Here is a 23,845-nt window from a genome sequence, read left to right on the forward strand (position 1 = left end):
ACTGCTTTAAAACATGTATCAAAAAATACATGGGTCGTCATTCATTGAACACTATAAATACAAATCGAGTGCTATTTGCATGTGAAGATATCATGAGATGCATTTGCTCCACTGCTTACTTTTTTTGTTGATGGTCAACTCCAGAGAGCCTTGATAGTATGCACACATTTGCAGAGTATTTCATAGCACCTGACCTGCATATAATGATCTATCCCTTTATCAAACCTGCCACTCACCATTTGTTCAACATCTCCTCAGGACTCCAAGCTGAGGTAACTATGGACGATGACATTGGAGAGGATTTTTTTTCTCGCCAAGGCAGATTTTTCACGAGAAGATAAGTCAAAAAGTCAAGTCAAGTCAAGCTTCGTTGAACTGCAGAGTTGCACTCTTCACCAACACTCCAGACGACTTTTCTTGATTGCATTGGCACATGACTGTGCAAGGCAGAGGACATTCTCATCCCAGTGCTCCTGTCATCACTGCTACATGTCATGATATCTCAGTCTTGTCAAATGCTCCCCATTTCCCAACATCTACTTGACGTCTCCCTTTCAGCAATAACCTCGGACAATGTAAATCCACACTGAATGCCAGGAAATACTAATGTAAACACTTTGCTTGGAGCGTAGATAGAGAACGAGGGCAGGGATCTGTCACGGTGGAGTTTTAAGGTACTCCATTAGGCTAGCAGCCTCACCATCTTATTGCAGAGTTGAAAGGAAATTAGGATACCAATGTCATGGGAAATTATTCATGCTCAGGTGTCGATCAAACCAAATTGATGCCATTTCATCATATAGCCTCTATATGAACAATACAATAACAGAGGACCTAATGGGGTGAGAAATTGTGCTCCCCTTATGTGCCTGACTATGCAGGCCTCCTTAAGAGTAGGATGATTGCATCTTTCCCACTTATTGATCCGTCCGCACTCAGGGCAGTTAGCTGAAATGCTTAGCCTCCATGATTCAGAGTAATGTCTGTCTCCCCGATCAACACTGTGTTCATGATGCAATCTCTGTGCGGAACAGGATGGGTCAGTTTGGATCAGCATTCCTTATTAGACTCACTCATCTGCGTTGCATTTTGTTACTTTCAATGAGTAGACTACAAATGATGGAGGTTAATGTTATGGGACATAATTTTGACTCAATGTTTATCATACAAGGGCTACAAGGGTGTAAAATGTCCAGTAATTTCCCTATGGACTATGGATCGGTCTTTGTCCATTCGTATGTAACACGCTTTATCTCCGACACCACTGGGACAATGTTTAAGAAACTTGGGTGAATGATGCGTCTTGCCATACAGATGGGGCATTTACAACATTACACAGATTGGCCCAATTTGCACCGAGGTAAAGTTAGTTTTATATTGGATATTCGTTTTTCTCTCTTCAATAGCTCTTAAATCCAGCGTGGCATGTCTATGACAATTGTATTCTTAATGAGGGGCGGATGGACAAAAATCTACACCTTTTATTTTTGAAGAGTGAAGTCTGAAACCGTATTAAAAAATTAAAACAATAATAAAAAAAAAAATCTGTAGATGTGTCTCAATGTTTACTGTGCACTTGTTTAAATAATGAAATATTTTAAATTAAATTAAATAATAATCAAAAATAGGCTTGATTTGAATGAATAGGTTATGTTATTCCATAATGATACAACTGTCTTAGTCTATAATAACCAAAACCCTCAGGACTTTTAACTCAACTTTTTGTCATCAGGGACGTTGTAAAAAATGTTGTAGCTTCAGATTATTGTTTAAACTATGTGATGATGCTTTCATGTAATGCCATTCCTTGAGCACTAACAGAGATCTAGAAATCAAAAGCTATTTGCATGCGAGAATGTGTGGAATTTGACATTGTTTACGCATGACGTCTGCAGACCTGAATTCATCACATTTTGAGTGTGGTTTCATACAAATGAAGAGGAAATGAGAAGTTTTGACACAAGTGGTGTTGGGGGCGGGACATGATTGCAGTTTTGATAACTGATTGGAGGTGCCAATTAATGGAGGCGGTGTCCACATACGCCGGGTTACCATTGGTTGTAAACAAAGACCATGCCCAAGTTCTGCGATCGTTTTGACTGGATAGTGTGAATGACACTCTGCAAACTCATGCTCACACCGCATGTGGCGCAGCGGAGAGAGGAGGCGTAAACAGCAGTGAATCACCTAGCTAGGTAGCTAACTAAGGTAAGCGATTATAAGATTTAATTACCGAGGATCACTATCTGTGATTCCTGCCATTGACTTAATTATCAACCGTTAAGCCACCGTGCAATTAATGTGTGAAATTGAGTGCTTTACTGGTCATGTGGTTTTGCTCATCTTTTCTAGCTAACGGGTAACGCTAGCCTTTTCTACGTGATCTATGGCCTAGCAAGCCATCGGTTCGCTCTGCGCGGGAAAGTAGCGAAATATTGACTATTATGCATCAATAAAGTCGTGTACTTAAAGTTATTATAGCAATACACTTTTGACTAAACATTTGCGAATGAAGTCGATCGTAGTTAGTTTGAGAGGCTTGAATGGCCGTCGACGCGGCCTATTCAGACTGCAGTGTGCGCTGCTAGCCAATGCCATAAGGTGCAGTGGAGCTAGCCAGCGCTTGCATTGTTAGCCATGATCTCAATAAGCAGCTGTATCTCAACGTGACTAGGCCGAAAAGCCTTCCGCCCAGATGTTCTTTAATTGAATATATAGTTTGAGCATTTTTTTTTTCTTGGAAGAACGTTTGGATTTGTAACAGCTACGTGTTACCTGCCCCGCTGAACAACGAGGGAGGGACAGCCATTAGCTGGTTAGCATTGTGTCTAGACATGTGTTTCTTGCTAGCTAACTGGCTAGAGATGGTAGCATGCAATTGACAAGGCCCGTTTATGCCCGCATGCCATCTGATCTTGCTTACTCTAGTAAAAGCCAATCTCGTTCGATGGCTGGTTAGCTATCCAGCATAGTTAGCTAGATCCTTGGTTACTTATTAACCTACATTTTACTTGGCTTGCTGCCTTCTACCGTCGGCAAACACTTGGAGAAGTTTGGACAGAGCGGAGACATGATTTCAATGGAACATTTGTGTAAGTTAGCTACCTAGCTAGCTCTCCCAATCTGTGATGGGCAATTAAAGTAGATTTTAGACTTGCTATAATTACCCTATTCCCACAGAGAGAAACGAATTCATACTTTCCAGACTTGCACTGGCAAATACCAGGCATGACTCATGCAGTGAAGTTTGACAGGTGGCATATGTCCTCCCTGTGACATTTTAAAGTTATTCCCACCAGTAGATTGGTGATTAGATGGTTTAAAGACTCGAAATGTTCATTTGCCAACAACTCTGGACTGAATGACGTTTTGATCTGCCCAAGTAAATTAGAAATTCCACATGTCCTCTCACTTTGTTGAATTGAGTTACTATTGTGTAATTTCTGCCTTGTTGGTGATGACTAGTACTGACATTTTTAGGTTATGCTAACCATTGTCTTTCCAATGTGTGTATAGATTATGGACAGCAGCAACTTGTGCTTTGGGTGTGGCTGTCCTGGCCATTGGATCAAGAACTGTCCCGGTGGTGGTGGTGGACGTTCGGGTGGTGGTGGTGGTGGGGGTGGTGGTGGAGGAGGAGGCGGCGGCGGCCGTGTCAGGGGCCGGGGACGAGGCAAGGGTAGGAAAAGTTTTTTTTGAGGGGGGGGGGGTGGGGGCACAAACATTTTTTTACACAGAATTATACACACAAATGCTGCACTGAGTCTGTTTTGACATTACTTCGCATAGATCTCAGAACCAATGATAATTTTCAGTGCAAATTTGGGTCTTTTCACATTGTGATGACATTGGCTTGTCAATATAACTTTGCACAGATGACATGGCCAGATTCTGTAATTAGATTACAGAGATTTGGCTCCTAACTACTCCTAGTTTACAACCGGCATAGACATGGCATCAAAACAATGTAAATAATGTGCTTACTCAGTCAGGATTTCCAGACCCTCCCCTTTCTCCATGGATGCCTGTGTAAACCCATGTTCTCTTTTTCTAGACCTCTTCTGCTACCGGTGTGGAGAACAAGGTCACATTGCCAGAGACTGTGAACAGACCGAGGATGGTAAGAATATTATTCCTCCAATTTGTGAATGCTAAACACAGTTACATGCAGATTGTCAATACAACTGAGTCTTCATAGCTTTTAATAGTGTTTTAGAATGGTCTTGTTTGTCTTTCACTCGTGAACTGGTTGTAGTCTTAACACAATGTGCATCATTTTGACCTGGAAAATGCAACACCGTGGCTTTTTACTGAATCCTGTTATTTTGGGTTTTGAGATGCAGTAGTTTGTTTAACAACCTAAACCATAGTCATACACATCCAGGATAGTCTGTCGTTCCACTCTGTAGGACTATCCCGTATGTGATTTATTGAACTCATCTTGAGTGTATTTCTCCCCTGCTCCTTAGCGTGCTACAACTGCCACAAGAGTGGCCATATTTCCCGGGACTGCAGGGAGCCCAAGAAGGAGAGGGAGCAGAACTGCTACAGCTGTGGCAAGGCTGGTCATATGGCCCGGGACTGCGAGAGCTCCAATGACCAGAAGTGCTACTCCTGCGGGGGTATTGGCCACATCCAGAAGCTTTGCGATAAAGTGAAATGTTACAGGTGAGTCTCTAGCATACATTTTCTGGGGACAAGGGATAAACTCTCATTCATGAATGACGGGAGACATCAGCTGGGGACCCAGTTGTCTCACGGTAACCTGCCTAACCGACTGACTGGCTTGTCTTTTCTCCAGGTGTGGTGAGATTGGTCACGTTGCCCTGCATTGCAGCAAATCCAACGAGCCGAACTGCTACACCTGTGGCAAGGCCGGCCACCTGGCGAAAGAGTGCAACATCGAAGCCACCGCATAATCAGTGCCCTTTGTTGCCCCTCCTTTTTTTCTGATTGATGGTTGGTTGTATTATTTTCTCTGAATCCTCTTCACTGGCCAAAGGTTGGCAGACAGAGGCTAGTCCAAGGCCAGTGAGCCTCTCGACATGTAATATGATGAAAGGGGTGAAAAATATCTTTCTGCATTCAATACAAAAATGTTTGTTTAGTTTGATAGCGGTGTTATGTATAATGCTTTGTTAAAGAACCCCCTTTCCAAGCCACTGGTGAACAGAGACGAATGAATGGGACTAATGATATGGGATATACAGGACTGCTGGGCTTGTGGAAGGTAGTCTCAGTAAGGAAGGAGTAAATGGAAACCTGAACTTCCATGTATGGTTTTTTTGGTTTGTTTTAGTGGGATAACATATGAGTTGGCCAAGAGAGTTTGACATTGGAAACAGTTCACAACATATGTTCCACCTGCATCTGGGCCCTACAAGCAAGCAACAAAGTGGGCGATGACATAAACAACATGTTATATTGATAAAGCGTAACATTTTGGAGGAAGTAAAAGAATCTTAAGTTCTTTTATTTAAAAAAAAAAAAAGATAAACTGTTTACAATTTAAGAGTATCAGTACTTAATCCAAGGTAGATGTTTCCCCAAAAAAAGATTTTGGAAACTTTTATCTTGGAGGAAATTAACATGAATGAACTTGACAGATCAGCAGAATTAGCAATTATTTGGGAATGGAGAATGTTTTCACAGAAATCAAATGTTATTTTTGTACAATATCACTTAGACTACTGTAAAAATACCATTTGCTTGTACTCAGTTTTTAAGTCGGAAGGAAAATGCAACTGAAGTCCTAGAACATAGAAATGTAATTTTAAACTATCAATAAAGCTGGAGGAGCACGGGGAGGAAGCTTGTTCTGTCTTTCGATTTCTTTAATTTGTTAAAAATGTCATGCTATGACCTCAATGTTATTTAGGATTTTTTGATTTGTTGTTTGCCTCCCGAGACAAACCGTCTCCGGATTTCATTCATCTTGTTTTTCATCATTTACTTGTATTGGTGTTTTCCAGAAGGATTGTTAGACATCAGCAGAACTACAGTGTTTTTTGGCCAAGATGTGCTTTCTTTGTCACGACTTGCTTCTGGCCTAGTTGAGTCTTCAGTACAGAACTAAACGGGGCCTTTCTTCCTGAAGAGACTGTGGAACAGGCTGTGCCAAACTGTTAAGGGAATCCTGTCGTCCCTAACCCATTGGCTCAGATTTCCATGTCAAATTCCCACTGGTGGCGCTTGCAGAGTAAATTTAGCCAGCCTATATTAAGATCAATGTGCAATGGCACTAGTTGTCTATTTTGTTGTAAGTTTAGGCCTTATTTGGTGGTCAGCTGTCAGAGATTGACAGAAATGCAATTTAGTCAGAAGCCTACATAACCCCTAATGAAAGCCAAATGAACCAAATTTGGTTATCTGGCCGTTTGATTATCTTCTTTGTTTCCTGATTATTGAGTAGGAGACGTCAACATGAAAATATATTTTCATTTTAAACGTAAGAAATCCATTTATTGTATTCTTTCAGATAACTGACCTGTGTTATACTGTATAATGCCCTCCACCAGCATTCCACCTGATGTTCAAAATGGCAGTAGGGACGCGGTCACGCTGCCTCCACCGCTGCTGACTGTCAGCGGTAATGAGGGCGAAGGACCTCCTCCTCAAATGTCGTCATTGGGCCAGAAAGGAAAAAAAATCCTGGGACTGAGAACCGGAGGAAAACAAGCCCAGTCGGACAGCCAGCGCAGCCCAAGCCGGCTTCATACATTCGGGGAATTGTTGTTTTCAGTCCCCGTGGAGAATTAGAGGAGATGAGGGGGCTCTTGATGTTTTACCGGGCTTTACACGCTCTGAGTAACCGACAAGTCAGACGAAAAACTGGATTTGCCGGTTCTCAGTGCGGGTTTTGCGGAACCGTGTCTGATAGCAAGGTACGGTTCGAACGGCAGCTGTTGCTTCCTCCTGAATTCTGCACTGTCGATTGATACACTGTAACCTAGTGTCAATTGCATTGTTATTATGCGTTTAATAAAATGGTTACATTGTATGACTTGGATGTCGCTTGAGCCCAAAATATTTATACCGCCTCTTTAGGGACTCGATATGTGAGGACCCTAAAATACAAGATATGTGGATGAATTCATTAGCCTAGGGTTAGCGTTCGCATTAAATAAAGACATTTTGCATCATGTCTAGTAGGCTAATTTGTAGGCTAATTGTTAACATGACTGATGATTTTCCCTAATCTGCCAATGCAAATCCTAAATCTAAAGGTATAAAAGGATTGGCGCTTTAAATCAGACTCCTATAGATGATATCTGATCTTTTCCTCATGATGTTGCATTCTGCTGTGTCATTTTCAGGGGTATATTACCCCCAAGATCTCTAGGCTCACAGATGCAATATAACCTTTGCAGTCAGGGCATCATTCACATTTGTGTTTTAAAAAAAAAAAAAAATTACAGTAGGACTTTTGATCATTGTAGATCAATGATTTCAAATAATAATGTAAGAAAGAAAAAACGCCCCCCCCCCCTAAAGGAATGCTCCCCTAACAAAGCCAGTTATCACATGCATTTCCCATGTCTTGTGTTAATATAACATTTATTAAGTATGTTATGTGAGCATAACCTACATATTCATCCACATATCTTTATTTTTTTGATAGGAATGACCTTTTGTGAATTCTGAAAGAGCATCAATGCCTCACATTCTTCTCACAGACTGCAAATTCTGTTTGTTTTCACACATTAATCTTGATGTCCTGGCAGTGACTTGAATGATCCTCTCTCCCTTCTTCAGCCACAGCCGGGCTTTGGCCTGCTATTCGACATTGATGGGGTGCTTGTCCGGGGAAAGACGCCCATCCCTGCAGCAAAAAAGGCATTCCAAAAACTGGTTAACTCTCAGGGACAATTTGCGGTGCCAGTTGTTTTTGTCACAAATGCAGGGAATTGCCTCCGGCAGACTAAAGCTGACCAGCTCTCACACCTTCTGGGGGTGCCAGTAAGTTTCTCTGGCCTGTAAACACATCTCCTCCATCCATAGACAAGATGTAATGGAAGCCCTTCATCACAATAGCAGTTACTGTGTGGGCAGTAGGATGTCTGTGTGTGACAGGGTTAGGCTTAGGCTTAGGCATAGGCTTGGCCTAGCTAACTGGTGGTTCTGTTATCAGATCACCATGGACCAGGTCATCATGTCACACAGTCCACTAAGGATGTTCAAGAAGTACCAAGAGAAGTGTATTCTTGTGTCAGGACAAGGACCGGTCCTGGATATCGCCAGAAAGTATCCTTTTGAGCTTTGTGTTGTGACATCTTGGATACAAATGAGCACATACAATTATGACTGATAACTATCTCTCTATGCTATCAGTTGGTTTGATCCATAACCTCCTCTGCTAAGCTTGGGCTTCGAGAAGGTAGTCAGCATTGACATGCTGCGAGAGTCCTTCCCTCTGCTGGACATGGTGGATCACAACAGACGACCCAAACTGCCGGTGAGTTTCAGACAGCTAAATAAATAAACAAGATTGACATAAACTATAATCGAGTAATGCTTTGAAGGTTGCAATTAAGAAGCATTCCTAAGCAAGTTCCATCTCTGTTTTTCCTTTCCAAGTCCATTCCAGTTGTCAACCTTCCCAAGGTAGAAGGTAAGCATTTGCAAAACATGCTTAAACATGCTTGCAAAGCATTCCAAGTGGTTAATCTTGCAGTCACAGTGTCATGAACAGAAACCTGCCTACTCTGCTTAGATTTATGATGTTATTGAAATTGAGCAGACAAGACTAGCACTTAATCAATTTTTTTCTTTTTTTCTTGGCACAGCTGTCATTCTCTTTGGGGAGCCCATTCGATGGGAGACCAACCTGCAGCTGATTGTTGACATCCTGTTGACCAATGGGAACCTCAACAGTGCCCACCAGAACCAGAAGCTGCCCCACCTACCCCTGCTGGCCTGCAACATGGACCTCATGTGGATGGCCGAGGCCCAGTCACCACGGTAACCAAAATGACCCAAAGCTGTTATTGAAATGTGCTGAAAAGGGATATATGAATCAACAACTTTGTTTTCACCATCAAGTGTAATCATATTCTTGAAGCAAAAAAATATTAATAATCTCAAAAGGACATTTCATCAAAAGTTTGCCCTTGAAAGCTGTGAAATTAATCATTTTCTACTCAAGACATATTATCAGTGTAAAATACTGTCAATATTTAATTTAGCTTATCTTGGTTCTCTCAAACTCAGGTTTGGTCATGGGACTTTCCTGGTGTGTCTAGAGAACATCTACAAGAAGATAACGGGCAAAGATTTGAAGTACGAGGCTCTGATGGGGAAACCCAGTGAGCTGACCTACCACTTTGCAGAGTACCTCATCAGGAGCCAGGCTGTGGAGAGGGAGTGGACACTGCCCATCACCTCCCTCTATGCCATTGGGTAAGACCCCCTGTCACCTTTCTGTAGCTTACCTCAACGGTCGATGAGATCAAATCAAAGTATCATAATGCTGCTATCTGTGTATTTTATTTGTGACATAACAGACGTTTCGCTCAAATCAATAAGGACAATGCAGATATTAGTAAAACAAAACCAACTAATTTTCACAGCCCTCCTATTTTCCCAGCATTGAAAATACGCCCCAGTCCTTATTTTTCCATAGATTGCAGACAGAAATGTCTGCCAAGTGAACCCTCTGGGTTCACTTGTAACGTTTAGGCCTGGAGGGGCCAGTGTGGGGGCCACTGGGGGGGGGGCCACTGGAGGGGCCACTGGAGGGGACATGTTTCTTGTTTAGTAGCAACTGGATTATCTATGGAGATGAGCTCCAGGTGTATACTAATTGATGCTGTAGGGGAAATCTTGGTTGTGATAGGATCATCTCTTGAATCTGATTTAACAAGAGACCAGTTTATGGTCATCCCATTCAGAATGTTGGTTGAGATGAACCCATTCTCTGTAATGATGCTGGTGTTAGCAGTGTGTTATATGTACTAGCCTTACCTGACCCTTTTCTTTGCTCCCCCCTCAGTGACAACCTTATGACTGACATCTATGGATCCAACCTGTATAATCGCTACCTGGAGGAGAGGACTGCAAGAAGGAACGCCAAAGCAGTAGTCAAGATGGCTGCTGGCACAGGCTCCACCGCAGCCCTGCCCCAAGTGGAGGAGGTAGACAACGCCTGGGAGAGAGAGCTAGCACCCCCCTCTGCCACCTCCTGCAAGTCCATCCTGGTGTGTACAGGGGTCTACAACCCCCACACGGAGGTCCCCAGCGATGCCAAGCAGTGCATCAAGGAGACTGTGTTTCACGGGCACCGCGACTTCCGCTTCGACCCGGCTCTGGTGGAACCGGGCCACATCGTGCACGATGTGGCGGACGCTGTGGAGCTCATCTTTGAGCAGGAGAAATTTGTGCCTCAATAACTGTGTCCAGGTGAGAAGCTCCCATGTCGTCATGGAAACCCTGGTAGAAGCCTTGACCTGTACCAGATTGAAAAGAGGGGGGGGGGTCGATATCCGTCCAACGTACTGAAGATTTGTTTCTCAGAATAATGCATGATGGAAATGGTACCCCTAGTCGTAGGAACTAGGAAACACCACTTACTGAGTTACTTTGGAGGCATCTAATACTGTGGACAGTGTTTACAACATGTTAAGGGCATTGGTGGAAAGGGCATTAGTTCAAATTTGTAACTGTGTGAAGTACTGTAGTGAGATATAGTTATTTTTATTCTGTTCTGTTGTTTTTATAGTGGGTCTTAATCGATTCAAGTTAAGCACAATGACCTGTTTTTAAGTAATGGCAATTGATTTTAATTATGCCTTATTTATGTTAATAAGTATTTTCTTAGTTGTGATTATATACAAATATTGTGACAATATTTTAGACGTTTAATACCGATGTTGAGGTCATCCAATATCGTTATTACAACAATAAGCTATTAACATTTTTTATGAAGTCCAAGTAATTCATGTGTTCAGTCATTATGCATTTAGCCTGTGAATTCTATGCATGTGTCTCATTATTTAGGTTCAATGTATGTACTGAAAGAATACCTGTTTGTTATTCAATGTGCAATATCCTTAAACAGTGCTGCCTACTTTATCTCTAACTATGTAACCATTGAACCAGTATTTGCACAGAACAAAATGAATCATTCTCATTTGTTGTTAACATATTCTGCTATCCTAACTTGTTTGGTATCATTCTCATTTGTTGTATGTGTTAGAGCTGTGACTGCAGAAACAAAACAGGAACTAGCCATTTATATTTATATGAAAGATATAAATATAGCAAATGCTATTTTTTCATTGGTTGAAAAACCATCATTTGATGTATTTCATACAGAGGTTCTCAATATTGCCTGACTTAATGAGGAAAAAAACAAACCAAGCTGGCTACCTATTGTGTTGTAGAGGATAACACAGCATGGGCTTAGTTACGTGAAAACAAATGACCGTTGAAAATAAAACCCTGATAACTTGTTGACGTCGAGTTGTTTTATTCTTCTTTCTCATCCTTGTTTAAGTTCAAAAGAAAAAAAAAGAAAAAAAGATTTAATCTGACACCTCTATTTGTTATAGAAAGGTTTTTGGAAAATTGGAAAACAAATTTACCAGTAGCTAGACACAGAAACAAGTGTATAACACAGTGTTTAATCAGCAAGAACAGCCACTTGGGATATGCCTGGCCTTGGCTGAGTTTGCCTTTGATTGATGGTTAGGATGTGGCCCGTTTCTGACATTACACACATGTAGACAGACAGCTTTGTCAGGGCGGATGTCCACTCCCAGAGTGGTAAGTACCAATGGCGTCAATGTAGGCTGGTAGTATAGGAATGTAGCTACTTCTGTCATCAGGTGCGCTGAAAAATTCTGGCCTTGAAAATAGCACTAATATTTCAGACACACCCCCAGCGCCACCACCAGCACCCCCGACAGCGCCCCTGTTTGTGCTGACTGGTTTTACGTTATTAAAACTGAGCTCTCTCCCTAGTCTCTCTTCCCTTGAAATTCTATTTATGTGGCTATAAAGGGCATGACTTCAGTATTGCAATGTTAGACTATATCTTCATTTGAATTGAACTAGCCTATCTATCCATACTTTTACCACTTGTGAACATCTTTCAATTCCAACTAACATTTGTTTACCTGAGATGATACAACAGAGATGAAACTTGAACTGTCCAGTACGTAACAAGGGAAGATAACAGTTCTAGAGCATATCATCTACGACAGACAGACAGAAAAAGTCAATTCAAGTATCACAAGTCGGTGAAATTATATTCCAAGATATATTATATGAATGAATTATATGAATGAATTATATTCCAAGATATATTATATGAATGAATTATATGAATGAATTATATTCCAACACTTGTTTACCAATATTGATTATAATCCAGTCATCCAATGGTGCACAACTTTTATCATATTGATTTTATTTTTATATTGTGCTTCTTGTGCAAGACGTCCAGTATTTGGGGCAATATCTCCATGTTCTCCGTGATCAGAGGCCTCTCTAAATCATCTGTCCAGGTGAGGGAGACAGAGTTCCCTCTGTCCTCTGACAATGTGCTCTGGAGTCTCTTCCTGTGTTTGGGTTTGAGTGATCGTAGAGAATGAGCCTCAAAGCCGGCATGTCTCCCATCAATGTCCAGCGTGAAGGTGGAGTTCTTGGCCAGCCTCAGGCCCCACAGTAGCAGGGCGATGAGGCCACAGAGCATCACCCCTACCAGGGCGTCGTAACCCCCTCCAGCACAGCTCTGCTTGCCACACGAGGAGAAGTGGGCATCATTTAGTGAAACGATGGCTGTGCGTGCCACAGAGCTGGGACTGGCACAGACGGGCACCCCAGACACAGCAGCCCTGTTCCTCTGCAGCCAGGTCCTCAGGTACTGTATCCCACAGTCACAGTGGAAAGGGTTCCCAGCCAGGAATACCCTCCTCAGGCCATGCAGCCTGTCAAAGTGCCCTGGGGGTACTGTAGTAAGCTGGTTGTCCTGTAGGTGGAGCTCAGTGGTGTCTGGGGGGAGAGGAGGTACTTCCATGAGGCTTAGGGAGCTGCAGTTGACCTGGAGTCCTGCAGACTGGAAGGCGGAGCAGTGGCAGGACTGTGGGCTGGATGTGGCCAGAAAGAGGAGGATGGCTAGCCCTGGACCGGAGAGCATCCTGAAGGAAGAAAAGTACAGCCTGTAATATGTTATAACAAACAGCTCTGCATTAGTAAAGGCATGTTTTATTCGTTTTTTTTTATATATTTGTTTTTATTTTTTTTATTACAATTTGTGTACACAGATAAGTTATAAGCTGTATGCATGTTTGGATCTATTCATTATGTATTGTATTCATATACAGTAATCAGAGCTATTTACCACACACAGTGACAGAGGAGAACCAGTGGAGGATCTGCAGAACTGTGTGTTATTTAACTGGAAAGACCATTGTAAATGCTATGCAATAATTTGTGTTGCATACTGTAAATTGCATTAAACTGTCTGTAATATTCACAATGTAAACAAGGAGACAACACACAAGTAAGAGACAAATGACATACAGTACCAGTCAAAAGTTTGGACACAATCTTGCCAAGAGTGTGCAAGGCTGTCGTCAAAGCAAAAGGTGGCTACTTTGAAGAATCTAAAATATAAAACATATTCTGGTTTGTTTAACACTTTTTTGTTTACTACATAATTCCATATGTGTTATCTATATGTGTAATCTACAATGTAGAAAATAATAAAAAATAAAGAAAAACCATTGAATGAGAAGGTGTGTCCAAACTTTTGACTGGTACTGTATATTGCTTGCAGGAATTTCATACTCAAGATCAACATTAAAATAAAACCAGTTATGTGTATGTGCCAATTGTGCCCCCAGAGCGTTTTTGTCCAGGACCAAGAGTGGTCTACTCAAGTGATCTGGGTCATTGTGACCGGGTCAAAGCCAACCAAGGTAAAGTGAGGCCTACCTTTCAGTGTCAAGCCAGCGTCAAGAGGTCTATAGATAAAGCCTACCTTTCAGTGTAAAGCCAACATAGAAGGTAGTTCTTGTAATTCCACTCATTATTGAGGCCTGTGCTCTGTCAAGCACCAATCCACAGGTCTTCAGTCCAGTGCTGCTCTAGAAGTTCTAGAAAAGCTCTAAAGTTCTAGAAGACGTCTTTCCAGTCAGTCACAATTCTCCAACGGTTGTGTTTTTAAACTCAGAATCTCCATACGCCACTTATGTCACATTGTCAGGGCGTGTGAGACCCACCGTTGACAGAGCAAGCGTTGGATCATGTGACATGAGGGAACCACCTCTGTTGGGAGAAGATAAGGTTTTATCTACCAAAATTTGTGGTCGAGGCTTTCGAGTGAGTTTTTAACTGCAACTGCTATACATAAAAGCACTGTGCACCTTATGGTATTAAATGGCATTTAATCTGGGCCTAGAAAGACACATCATACCACCTCCACCACATACATGAACATTATTCCCTCTCTTTATATATCATATATATCATACTTACCTCAATGTTAACTAAATCAAACATGTTCTTGCACAGCGCTGTTGCACTGAATCTGTTTTCAGAGACCAGATGATTCTTCAGATACTGGTACACTTTTACCACTAGGTGGCGTGAACACAAGGCTTCATCCTCATGGCCATACAGTACATGGGCCCTCTAGTGGAGATACTGTTTGGGAGGGATGGACCAAGACAGGCAGCTACTGTAAGAAATACAAAATGCATTTTTTGAGGAGGAAACCCCTGTATGAAAAGAGGAGAAGAAAACTCCTTCTATGGGTACTTTTTTGACTACTGTAGGTGTTTGAATGAATTGGTCCACATTATGATTCACATTAGATACCAAAACAAACACATGCATACCATAAGTCATATATTTGTTTATTTTGCGTTCTCAACATTGTCACAGTTGAAGTTTTACAATAACTGGGGTCTTACTGACTCACTACTCACTGTACAGACAGAATGCACATTGAAATGAGGCCACTCTTGTCCTTCCCTTTTTTAAAGTGTGTCTCGCACCTGACAGAACAGCTTGCAGCATGTGATGAGTGTCTGTATGTGTGTGTGTGTGTGCGTGTGTGTGTGTGTGCCTGTGCACGTGTCTGTGTGTGTGTGTGTGTGTGTGTGTGTGTGTGTGTGTGTATGGATGTAGGAGGCAGTTGAACGTTATAACAGTCTGTCTGAGGTCCACAGCGAATGACAGTTCACTAGAGTTGGTGGCAGAGACAAGCGATATGTTCAGAATCATATTCCTTCCCCCACCCTCCCTTCCCCCCCCCCTCCCCCCGCCCGTATGAGGTGATGGGTTTACACCCTGATCTTGACTGCAGGTATTGTTATAGAGAAGTGACAATATACACACTATTTACAGTTCCTTTTTCTCCCACTTGGTCCCTTCTCGTCTTCATTTAGATAAACCCACCTTCCCAGAAATCCCACCCCATGTCTCCTATGTACACATTGAAAGCCCTCGGCTCCCTAACAGAAGTGCAATGGTGTTTATTTTTGTACAATGGCTTATGTGTATGAAATGCATGCTGAGCTCCAACAACAATCAGCTTAACATGGAACAGCAAGAGCAAGTCAACATCAGGAGATTCAAAATCAACAAAATCAAAGAAAATGTCAAACTTTACAGGCTGATTTTTTTCCGTCAGCTCACAGTGAATAGGACACACGATGCATCAGATCCATGCAGTGCATTGTTGGGATATATTCTCACACTAGATGACAGTGAACATTTGAAGCACTACAACACATGTAACGTACATACGTTTCTTTTTTACAATGTCAGACCATTTCTGAGTTATAAAAGAAATATGAAATCATTAGAAAGACACATTCAATTGATTATTCATGTCCAAGATAAGATATGTTTAACCATCTAAATTTCCTTATTTGTTATAATATCATGAATCTACTGTAAGATGAATGGAAATGTGTTGAGTGTAAGCCTCAAGTCATGACTTATCGTTCTGGTATTCATAGTTAATGTTAAAATACTTTTACACCCTGAATATTGGGACAAACAGTTGACTCTCACTTTAATTTACACACAATAATAGACTCTTATTTGTAGAATGTAGAAAGGTATTATTCTTTACATATACCCAGTTCCTTTGTTCCGTTTGCATTTCTTTGCTGTATATTAGATCTGCATTTCCTGAAAAATGAAAGCGTTCTTTCATATGTGCTTATCCAGCAAAATATTTATTTTCTGCCCAGAGGGAAGCATATTCCTTTATTAAAATATATACACACATTCCTCTTTCCATTGTGAACTGTGTCAGTAAGTATTTATATAATCTGAAATGAAAAAGATATTTTTCACCTGAATCTCTTCCTGGACAACATGATAACAGACTTCCATCCTTAGTACAAGTCTGTAAAATTTAACATGATTGCACTTAAATTGCTATGGTAACACTGATTTGTTATAATGTGCAGAGGATCGCCTCACATCAATAACATTACATGCAAAATCACTTATTAGACATTCCACTGAACTCCAGGACTGTGTTTCTCAAAGGAGAACAGTCACACATTAAGCCACTGAGAGAAAACGACAGGGGTCAAAACAAAAATAAATAAATAACTACACAACATGAAAATGCACAAAACAGGAGGGACACTTTGCTTGTTCTGAATGTACAAAGTCAGTACAAAGATATTGCACATATGATAAAAAACAAAGATGAGAAACCAAAATCCTTCACTTCATACTTAAGAGTTAATTTTAGTCGCACACCTGGTCAGGTTTTGTAACTAAAACAAAGATATAGGCAAGTAAATGATGCAAAAGCAAAACTCTTAAGTATTATGACAGTATATTTGATTCTGAGAGTCAAGAATGCAGCTGTTGCTTATTTCGAGAGAGTCATTGCCACGTGTGCCAAGTGGGTCCATCAGAAAAGTGAACTGAGCCAACACATCTATTCGTAAAGTATCTCGTAAGGACCAGCTGAGAGAATGGCCAGCCTACTGTATGTGAACCAAGAAGGCCAAGAGCTGAACAAGAGGTCTATAACTCTTCCATACTGCCATATCTCACAGTCCTTCAACTTCAGCACTTCATATAGAGCTTCAGTAGCCCACGGTATGACTGCTCTAGTGAGTTAAGAGGGACCCACCTACCCCAGCATATGAAGAACACCAGAGTGGACAACCATGCCAGGAAATGTCCACTCTGAGGCTTCCTACATGACAGCCCAGCATTATGAGGGCCATATGCTACAGCTGCATTCCAGAGCCCCCTGAATGTTCCGTTTTGGAAGGCAGAAAGTTCCAGAGTGGGTTATTGGCCAGACTGAATGTGGGTTCACTCCTTTCAGATAGATCCTGTTACCATAGAGTCCATAGTGTGTATCAGTATAACACTGACACAATTATTTTCTACTGATAATAATAATGGTTGTAAGTATAATCTTACAATATACTTTACGCACAATATACTGTGATGAAGTCTTGACTAAATAGTTTATGCTTTAGTAATTGGCACATTTATTTATGAGAGCTAGGAGACAATACATAAAGCTGTCATCTACAGTAAACACAGCACTATAACTACTACAATTGAGACTGTCTACTGTTGTTAACCTGTCCGTTGATCTAGTTATCGTGAAATGAGTACACCTAGCTTTTTCACTACATGAGTTCTACAAGAGGCAACAACACATAGCATTCTTAAAAATGAAGACAGGTTTCGCAAAACCCGAGAAAGCAGAGTGTTAAAAGCTAGCTTCTTCAAAAAGACTGTGTACAATATAATATGCCATAATGACAGCGAAAACAGTCAGCCACGTTTTTACCCAGACCTTTCCCAGGGTGTCTGTCCTCCTGATTACGTGAAGGAAAGACAGACTATTGGACAAACGGAGCAGTGGAGAATGGCCGACAGAGAAAACACGCCTTTCTCTTCAGCCGTCGTGACCGGTTCTTGGGTGAGTTCGTGGAGAGAAGGGGAAAGCATTTTTCTGTACAAAATGCCGCCCTGAAACCCTGACAGAGGGAGGACTGTACTCTGAAGAGAGCCCAGGGTCCTTTGTGGAAGAATTGAGTCTGGGTTTTTATCCTGCATATTGTTGAGCAGCTGAAGGGGGGATGTAGGAGGACTCCCGGAGGTCCATCTCCATCAAAGCAGCAGTAGAACACAGTGGGCAGGCCATAGACTCAGACTGTCTGTCCCTTTGGCATAAGCAACTATCCCTCCCTCTCTCTTCCTTCTCTCTCTCTCTCTCTCTCGTTCTCTCTCTGTTCTCTCTCTCTCTCTGTTCTCTCTCTCACTCTCTCTCTCTTGTTCTCTCTCTCTCTCTCTCTCTCTCTCTCTCTCTGTCTGAGGGACGTCACACCACGGTGCTGATACCACTGTGTTTGGGTTTGGGTCCGCAAGGCGCCGATCCCTGCTGCTGACTGTGGTGGTGAGGGGCATGCTGGGAGTGCGAGGCATGATGGGAATGCTGGCTGTGGCCGCTGTGGCTGTGCTGCTGCTGCGCGTGTGTGTGCGGGTTTGTGTGTTGGTGTGTGTGTGAGGCATAGGCCGGGTGCTGGTGGTACTGTGTGTGGGGAGGGGGGTGGTAGTGGTGGTGGTGGTTGTAGGGGGGGGGGTTCTGTTGGACATTATGGCAGTACTGGGAGTGGTGCGACTGGAACGCTGTCGACTGTGCAGTGTGGTGGAGGTTAGCCGGGTGGGGTGTGTGGGAGATGAGGGTGGGGTGTCCAGGCGCAGGAAGAGGAGGGTGGCTCTGGGATGAAGGCTTCCCTCGCTTGCTGCCGAAGATCGACCCGAGGATGGAGGAGGAGTTGGGGATGGAGGGATGACCGCGGGGCGGGCCCTCGCGGGGGGCCGTGGCTCTCCGGTGTGTGTGGGGGCTGCTAATGATGGACCCCTGCGGGAGAGAAGAACGTAACAGCATCTCTGTCAGTGCCTTCTGTAAAGGAAGACATTTTGACAGTAGAATGTCACCGTCACTATCTTGGTGAATGTACCACCTCATGGAGGTTGTTCACATGGCCCACATATTCAAAGGAAAGCAAACGTTACAGAGCATGCAAAAATTAAACTTAAAATGTCATCTCGTGATGGGGACAGAATATGAGTGGTAATATCAGGTTTATGGCCTCACTGTACAATGTTGCAAAAGGAAGAGACCCAACATTTCCAAACATCCCTAAAACTCTGTAAATGGCCACATGACACACAAAATGGACGGTTGAAATTATCACTGCTAGTCTTCTGAGTGTGTCTTACGTAAACTACTTTGGAAATACTACTTTCGGGATAGATCAATCAATGTAAGCCTACTGTAGGGCATAAACACTGAGAATAGCACAGCAATAAACACATTGACATGAGCAGAAATCAGAAAATAGTCACAATCGATCGATGTCAGTTTCAAACACCTTCCCAAACCTGCCAAAAAGTCACACATGCAACTTGTTAAAAACAATGGAGGCAGAGTATCCACATGCAGGGGGTGTGACAGGCAAACTCTCCATCAACATGAGGTTAGCATTCAACTGGACAGCAGAAGGCAGCAGTGCTTGAGCTCAGGTAGGCACGACGCCTGTACACCTTTCCCCTGTTCTAGTTCCAACCCTATCTGAGGCAACGTTCCTTATAATTCATTCAAGTTTAAAACCACTTCCTATAGTACATGCTTCATCTAAGACTGGCAAGAGACCATTATGATTTATTTGAAAGTGGAATGACATTTTCAGGTTCCCAGACTTCAACCCAACTTATGAACTCATGGACACATGGAATGAGTGAATGATGGTGAAGAATGAAATCCACATCTTTTTTTTATATAGGTCGAATCTGGGTGTAAAAAATCCCATCAATAAAATCCTGACCAATGAGACCACTGCTTTAAGCTAGTGTTCCTCCCTGAGCTTGAGTCAACCTCTGGGCTTTCCATAGGATGTCTGGGGGACCGGGTAGAGGGACCAGGGCAGGGACAGAGGGGGCTCTAGGAGTTACTGAAGGGAGAATAGGTGGTCCGTCCAAACGTATTGACAGATAAAAGACAACCCCCAAAAAGTCCACCTGCGAGACGGGACGGGACTGAATGGAGGACAGCAAACTGTGATAGGAACAGACAGCTGTGGGAGGGGGGAGAGGGAGGGGTGGGGGGGGGGACAGAAGGATCAGAGGGGGATTAGTAGAGTCATGCTTGTTTCAAGAAAAAGGGCAAAGTGGCCACATGACCAAAACAGGAAATCCCTCCCTCCCTCCCTCCCTCCCTTTCCGACGGGGGGGCAGCATCAGAGGCAGGCAGCCTATGCATGCACACTAACCCAGGCAGGCAGGTTAAGGCATCCGAGAGAGAAAAAAATGATCAAAAACAAAATGAACTGAGAGTCTATGAAGCAGAGAGGGTGCAAGACCAAAAAATAAATGGTGTGTTTTGACAGTGCACATCATCACATAGAGTAGCTTTGGATACCAGCTGCTTCCAACTTACTTCCATATTGCTGTCTAGTGATCCTGCACTGCTGCGACGCCCCCGCTTGCCTGCCCGAGACATGCAATACCACAGATTAGAGATAGACAGCACTCCTGGATCAACTACAGAGCTGAGATTTAGGCATCCCTCCTCTCCCCTTAAGGCAGTGCAGGGGCTTGTAAGTACACAGGAAGCTGAGGTAAGTCCTACTGTGGGCTGAGGTAGGTGGGATCAGGGGGGTCAGGGAGAGAGTGAGGAGGGTTGGTTGCATGGGTAAACTGTGGGTATTATACTGTGGTAATAGTAGTGTCCATTATTTCCGTTCCTGCTTTGTTCAAATTTACTGCAGGAGTTGAAGTGAAAGAGCTGGTCTGGTTGGTCCATGTGCTAAGCTTCCACACTATTTATATCATATTCTACATCGTCGTGTTAATCTTGACCATTAATAAAACATAATTCCTCAATTTAGAGTTCCCTGTACTGGCTAAGACAGAGGCAGAGGAGGTCATCTGTGCACATCAGCCGACGCCTCTGTACCATCTGCTCAGTAGCTATTTATAGAAGGATTGGTAGGCCTGTCTCGTTATTCTAAAACTAGCTAGTATTATCCAGAGTTTATCAGCGAGTCCCGGTGGAATGTGACAGCAGGGATTTACTGTTGTCACAAGATGCAGATTGTCATAAAGGAGAGTCACATGTGGCTTTGTAAAGTCACAAAGTAGGAGAATGGCTGTTGCACATGAGGTGAACAGGCAGATACAGGGCCTGAGAATACACCCAGGCGCTCTGCCAAGGCTAGGCACACTCAGCCAATGGATACATGACCAATAATCACAACACATGAACAGGAAATACCCAATGGGCATGGCAATAACAGGAAGTACACATGAGATGGACTATGGTGAAGAAAAGAAAAAGTATTGTACACAGGAATGACCACACGATCATGCCACATCCTGCATTGAGAAAGTTAGGGCTGGAACATACGCAAAAAACATGAAACAAGGGGCGAAAGCACCATGGTTTCTATTTGGTTCAACACTCACTAAGCTTAGGGTTTCACTACTGGACACAAAATGGCAGTTGGAACAGAGCTATTGTATCACCCAATGAGACACTGGACCCCATACATGGATTTCATTACGTTATCATGATAGCCAACTGATAACCTAACATAACGGAATGGATGACGTGTTTTCACAGTCAGAGATGCTACGTGAGACACTATGATATTTATGGAATGTTTGTTGTCATAGTGATTGGACCCAAATCTCGTCTTGTGCCTGTTTTTACAGTATACAGTATGAGCAGAATAGATCACCATTGAGTTGTTGTTGTTGTTTTTTTTATTACAGAAATACATGAGAGAAAATGATTGAGAGGTGAGTGAATATTATGGTTGATTAATTGAACATATAACAGGCAAAGCTCATCGTGAAATGTGTTGAGAAACAATCGGGATTTACGAATGATGAAAATATGACAAGTAAGAGTGCAAAAAACAAAATCAAGGTATGTTTTCATTTAGACTATACAGGGGTGAGTTTCATCCTTCAATTTAATCAAAAAAGATAAGACAACCTCTCAATGGAAAACACCATACTAACAAACAGCCAATTCATTTCGAAACGGTTTTATTTTCAGTATGAAAAACACTGAACTACCTCTCATTTTACATTCCACTTAAAGGCAAGAGCATTTTAGGGGCAAGAGCATGAATTCCAGCAAATCATCAGACTTACAGACAAAACACTTTGGGGCCTGTAGATTTTAACTAGACTGGATGAAAAAAAGAAAAGACCTCCTCCTAGGGGAGAACCCAAACACCAATTTATTACCACATACAGTATGTGTGAGATAGCTATTTTGAATTTGACCTGTGGATTATCTCTAAACCACAAGAGAGGAGGAGGGGGGCGGGGCGACAGAAGCAGACGACTCTCCTATTAAATCTCCCCCTGGTGAAGACAACGACCTTTGACCTTACCTGCTTCGGAGAGGTCGCGGAGGGAGCTACTGAGCGCGCTCCTCTTCAGCCCCTCTCCCATGGTGTAGGTGTCGTCCAGGCTGGCGCGGTTCATGCTGCCGTTACCGGCCTCTTTTTTCAGCCCAGAGCTCTGGGACATGCTGGGCCTCACGATGCCCTTCTGCTTCTCCAGCTCAGCTGTATACAGACACACACACACACACACACGCATGCACACACGCACGCACACACACACACACACACACACACACACACACACGCACGTGCGCACACACACACACACACGCACACGCACGCGCACGCGCACACACACATGTGCACGCACGCACATACACACACACACACATAGGGAGTAAGGTCAGGGCAGTTGCATTGTTGCTATGTGTTGATCTTACAGTAATGTTCAAGTACAAACAGCGAGCAAATTGAACCAGTATGCTTATCTTTGGAACATTTCTGGATTCAGGTCAAACAATTTTGTCATCCGAATATTTATAATTTCATGTAAGCTATTACTCTACTCTCTACAATATTTGCATATACAGTTCAGATTTGTCATTATTGGAATAAACTTGTAAAATGCATTTTTGATGTTTGAGTTGTCCTTAAAAATAGCCCTCTATGTTTCTCTTAGTAAATCCCTCCGCTCTGCCGCTGGTAGCCAGCCTGTGAACTCTAGAACTATAAACATCCTTCCTCATAAACAGAGTAATGAGGACCATGCCCTGCCCCTATTTACAGGGGTCCACACAGCCCAAGGCGGCCAGGGAGGGAGGGGTGGAGGGAGGGAGGGAGGGAGGGAAGGAGGGAAAGAGGGAGTGGTGAAATGTCCACTCACACTCTATTCTGTATTTCTCCATTTCCTGGACCTCAGAGATGGATTCCCGCAGGTCGTCAGTGAACTTCTTGCGGTCCTGGGGGTTGGGCGCGTTGAAGTTGATGAGGACTTTGATGTCTGCACCTGGTATGGCTGATGTAAGCCTGATTCCATTGGGGTAATCTGGGCCAATGGCAAAACAAAGAGAGAGAGAGACCTTTAAACAGGGATCATAGCTGAGGGGGTTCAATCCACAGCTCTGAAAGTCTGTCTGGAGTTCTGATAGCGTAAACAGTGTCACATTCCATCACTTTCACTTCCCATTCAAGTTAGATACTGTGGTAAGTCAAGCTCAGGTGGGTGTAGTCTGTAAACATTGCATGCCAGACACATTGTAAAGATACTTTGTGGACTAGTGCTCAGGGATAAACTTACACTGGTTCTCAAACATCAGAACCTGCATCCCGTACAGAGAGAAGGACTGCCTGAAGCTGTATGTCACAGAGTTCTTCTTCTTCTGGAAAATCTTTGTCACCTGTACCAACAGTCGCAGACAGGGATCACACAATGAAACACACTTGGAAATTGAAAAAGTGTACCTGAGTATTCACAG

General features: G+C 42.9%; 4 protein-coding genes across 7 annotated transcripts in view; 2 read left to right on the forward strand and 2 right to left on the reverse strand.

Moving 5' to 3' along the window:
- Nucleotides 1–2,110: 2,110 nt before the first annotated feature.
- On the forward strand, nucleotides 2,111–5,816 carry cnbpa (CCHC-type zinc finger, nucleic acid binding protein a). The gene is made up of 5 exons (XM_083674972.1): nucleotides 2,111–2,208; nucleotides 3,517–3,679; nucleotides 4,055–4,120; nucleotides 4,470–4,668; nucleotides 4,802–5,816. The coding sequence occupies exons 2-5, from the start codon at nucleotides 3,520–3,522 to the stop codon at nucleotides 4,917–4,919; spliced, it is 543 nt and encodes a 180-aa protein (XP_083531098.1). The 5' UTR covers nucleotides 2,111–2,208; nucleotides 3,517–3,519; the 3' UTR covers nucleotides 4,920–5,816.
- Nucleotides 5,817–6,069: 253 nt separating this feature from the next.
- On the forward strand, nucleotides 6,070–11,432 carry LOC310808200 (haloacid dehalogenase-like hydrolase domain-containing 5). The gene is made up of 8 exons (XM_083674964.1): nucleotides 6,070–6,884; nucleotides 7,756–7,959; nucleotides 8,132–8,244; nucleotides 8,362–8,455; nucleotides 8,578–8,611; nucleotides 8,787–8,961; nucleotides 9,211–9,399; nucleotides 9,992–11,432. Exons 1-8 carry the CDS (start codon nucleotides 6,765–6,767, stop codon nucleotides 10,386–10,388), a joined length of 1,326 nt encoding a protein of 441 aa, XP_083531090.1. The 5' UTR covers nucleotides 6,070–6,764; the 3' UTR covers nucleotides 10,389–11,432.
- A 119-nt stretch (nucleotides 11,433–11,551) lies between these two features.
- gp9 (glycoprotein IX platelet) lies at nucleotides 11,552–14,161 on the reverse strand. 2 transcript variants are annotated; one of them, XM_083674970.1, is made up of 2 exons: nucleotides 13,985–14,161; nucleotides 11,552–13,139 (listed from the first exon to the last, which is right to left on the reverse strand). In XM_083674970.1, exon 2 carries the CDS (start codon nucleotides 13,136–13,138, stop codon nucleotides 12,398–12,400), a length of 741 nt encoding a protein of 246 aa, XP_083531096.1. In that variant the 5' UTR covers nucleotide 13,139; nucleotides 13,985–14,161; the 3' UTR covers nucleotides 11,552–12,397. The 2 variants fall into 2 exon arrangements, with proteins under 2 accessions (XP_083531096.1, XP_083531097.1); XM_083674971.1 differs by having other exon boundaries at nucleotides 13,939–13,990.
- A 1,115-nt stretch (nucleotides 14,162–15,276) lies between these two features.
- The window catches only part of iqsec1a (IQ motif and Sec7 domain ArfGEF 1a), a 50,494-nt gene continuing 41,925 nt past the window's right edge, over nucleotides 15,277–23,845 (reverse strand). For 2 of the 3 annotated variants that reach the window (XM_083674956.1, XM_083674957.1), the window contains exons 10-14: nucleotides 23,668–23,767; nucleotides 23,254–23,415; nucleotides 22,416–22,592; nucleotides 20,447–20,496; nucleotides 15,277–18,868 (exon numbers count right to left, since the gene is read on the reverse strand). In XM_083674956.1, the coding sequence (XP_083531082.1) occupies nucleotides 18,326–18,868; nucleotides 20,447–20,496; nucleotides 22,416–22,592; nucleotides 23,254–23,415; nucleotides 23,668–23,767 (1,032 nt within the window). In that variant the 3' untranslated portion in view covers nucleotides 15,277–18,325. The remainder of the gene's footprint in view (nucleotides 18,869–20,446; nucleotides 20,497–22,415; nucleotides 22,593–23,253; nucleotides 23,416–23,667; nucleotides 23,768–23,845) is intronic. The other variant, XM_083674958.1, reaches the window with a different exon arrangement.

The sequence above is a fragment of the Argentina silus genome (genome assembly GCF_951799395.1).
Source record: "Argentina silus genome assembly, chromosome: 8".
NCBI classification, from domain to species: domain Eukaryota; kingdom Metazoa; phylum Chordata; class Actinopteri; order Argentiniformes; family Argentinidae; genus Argentina; species Argentina silus.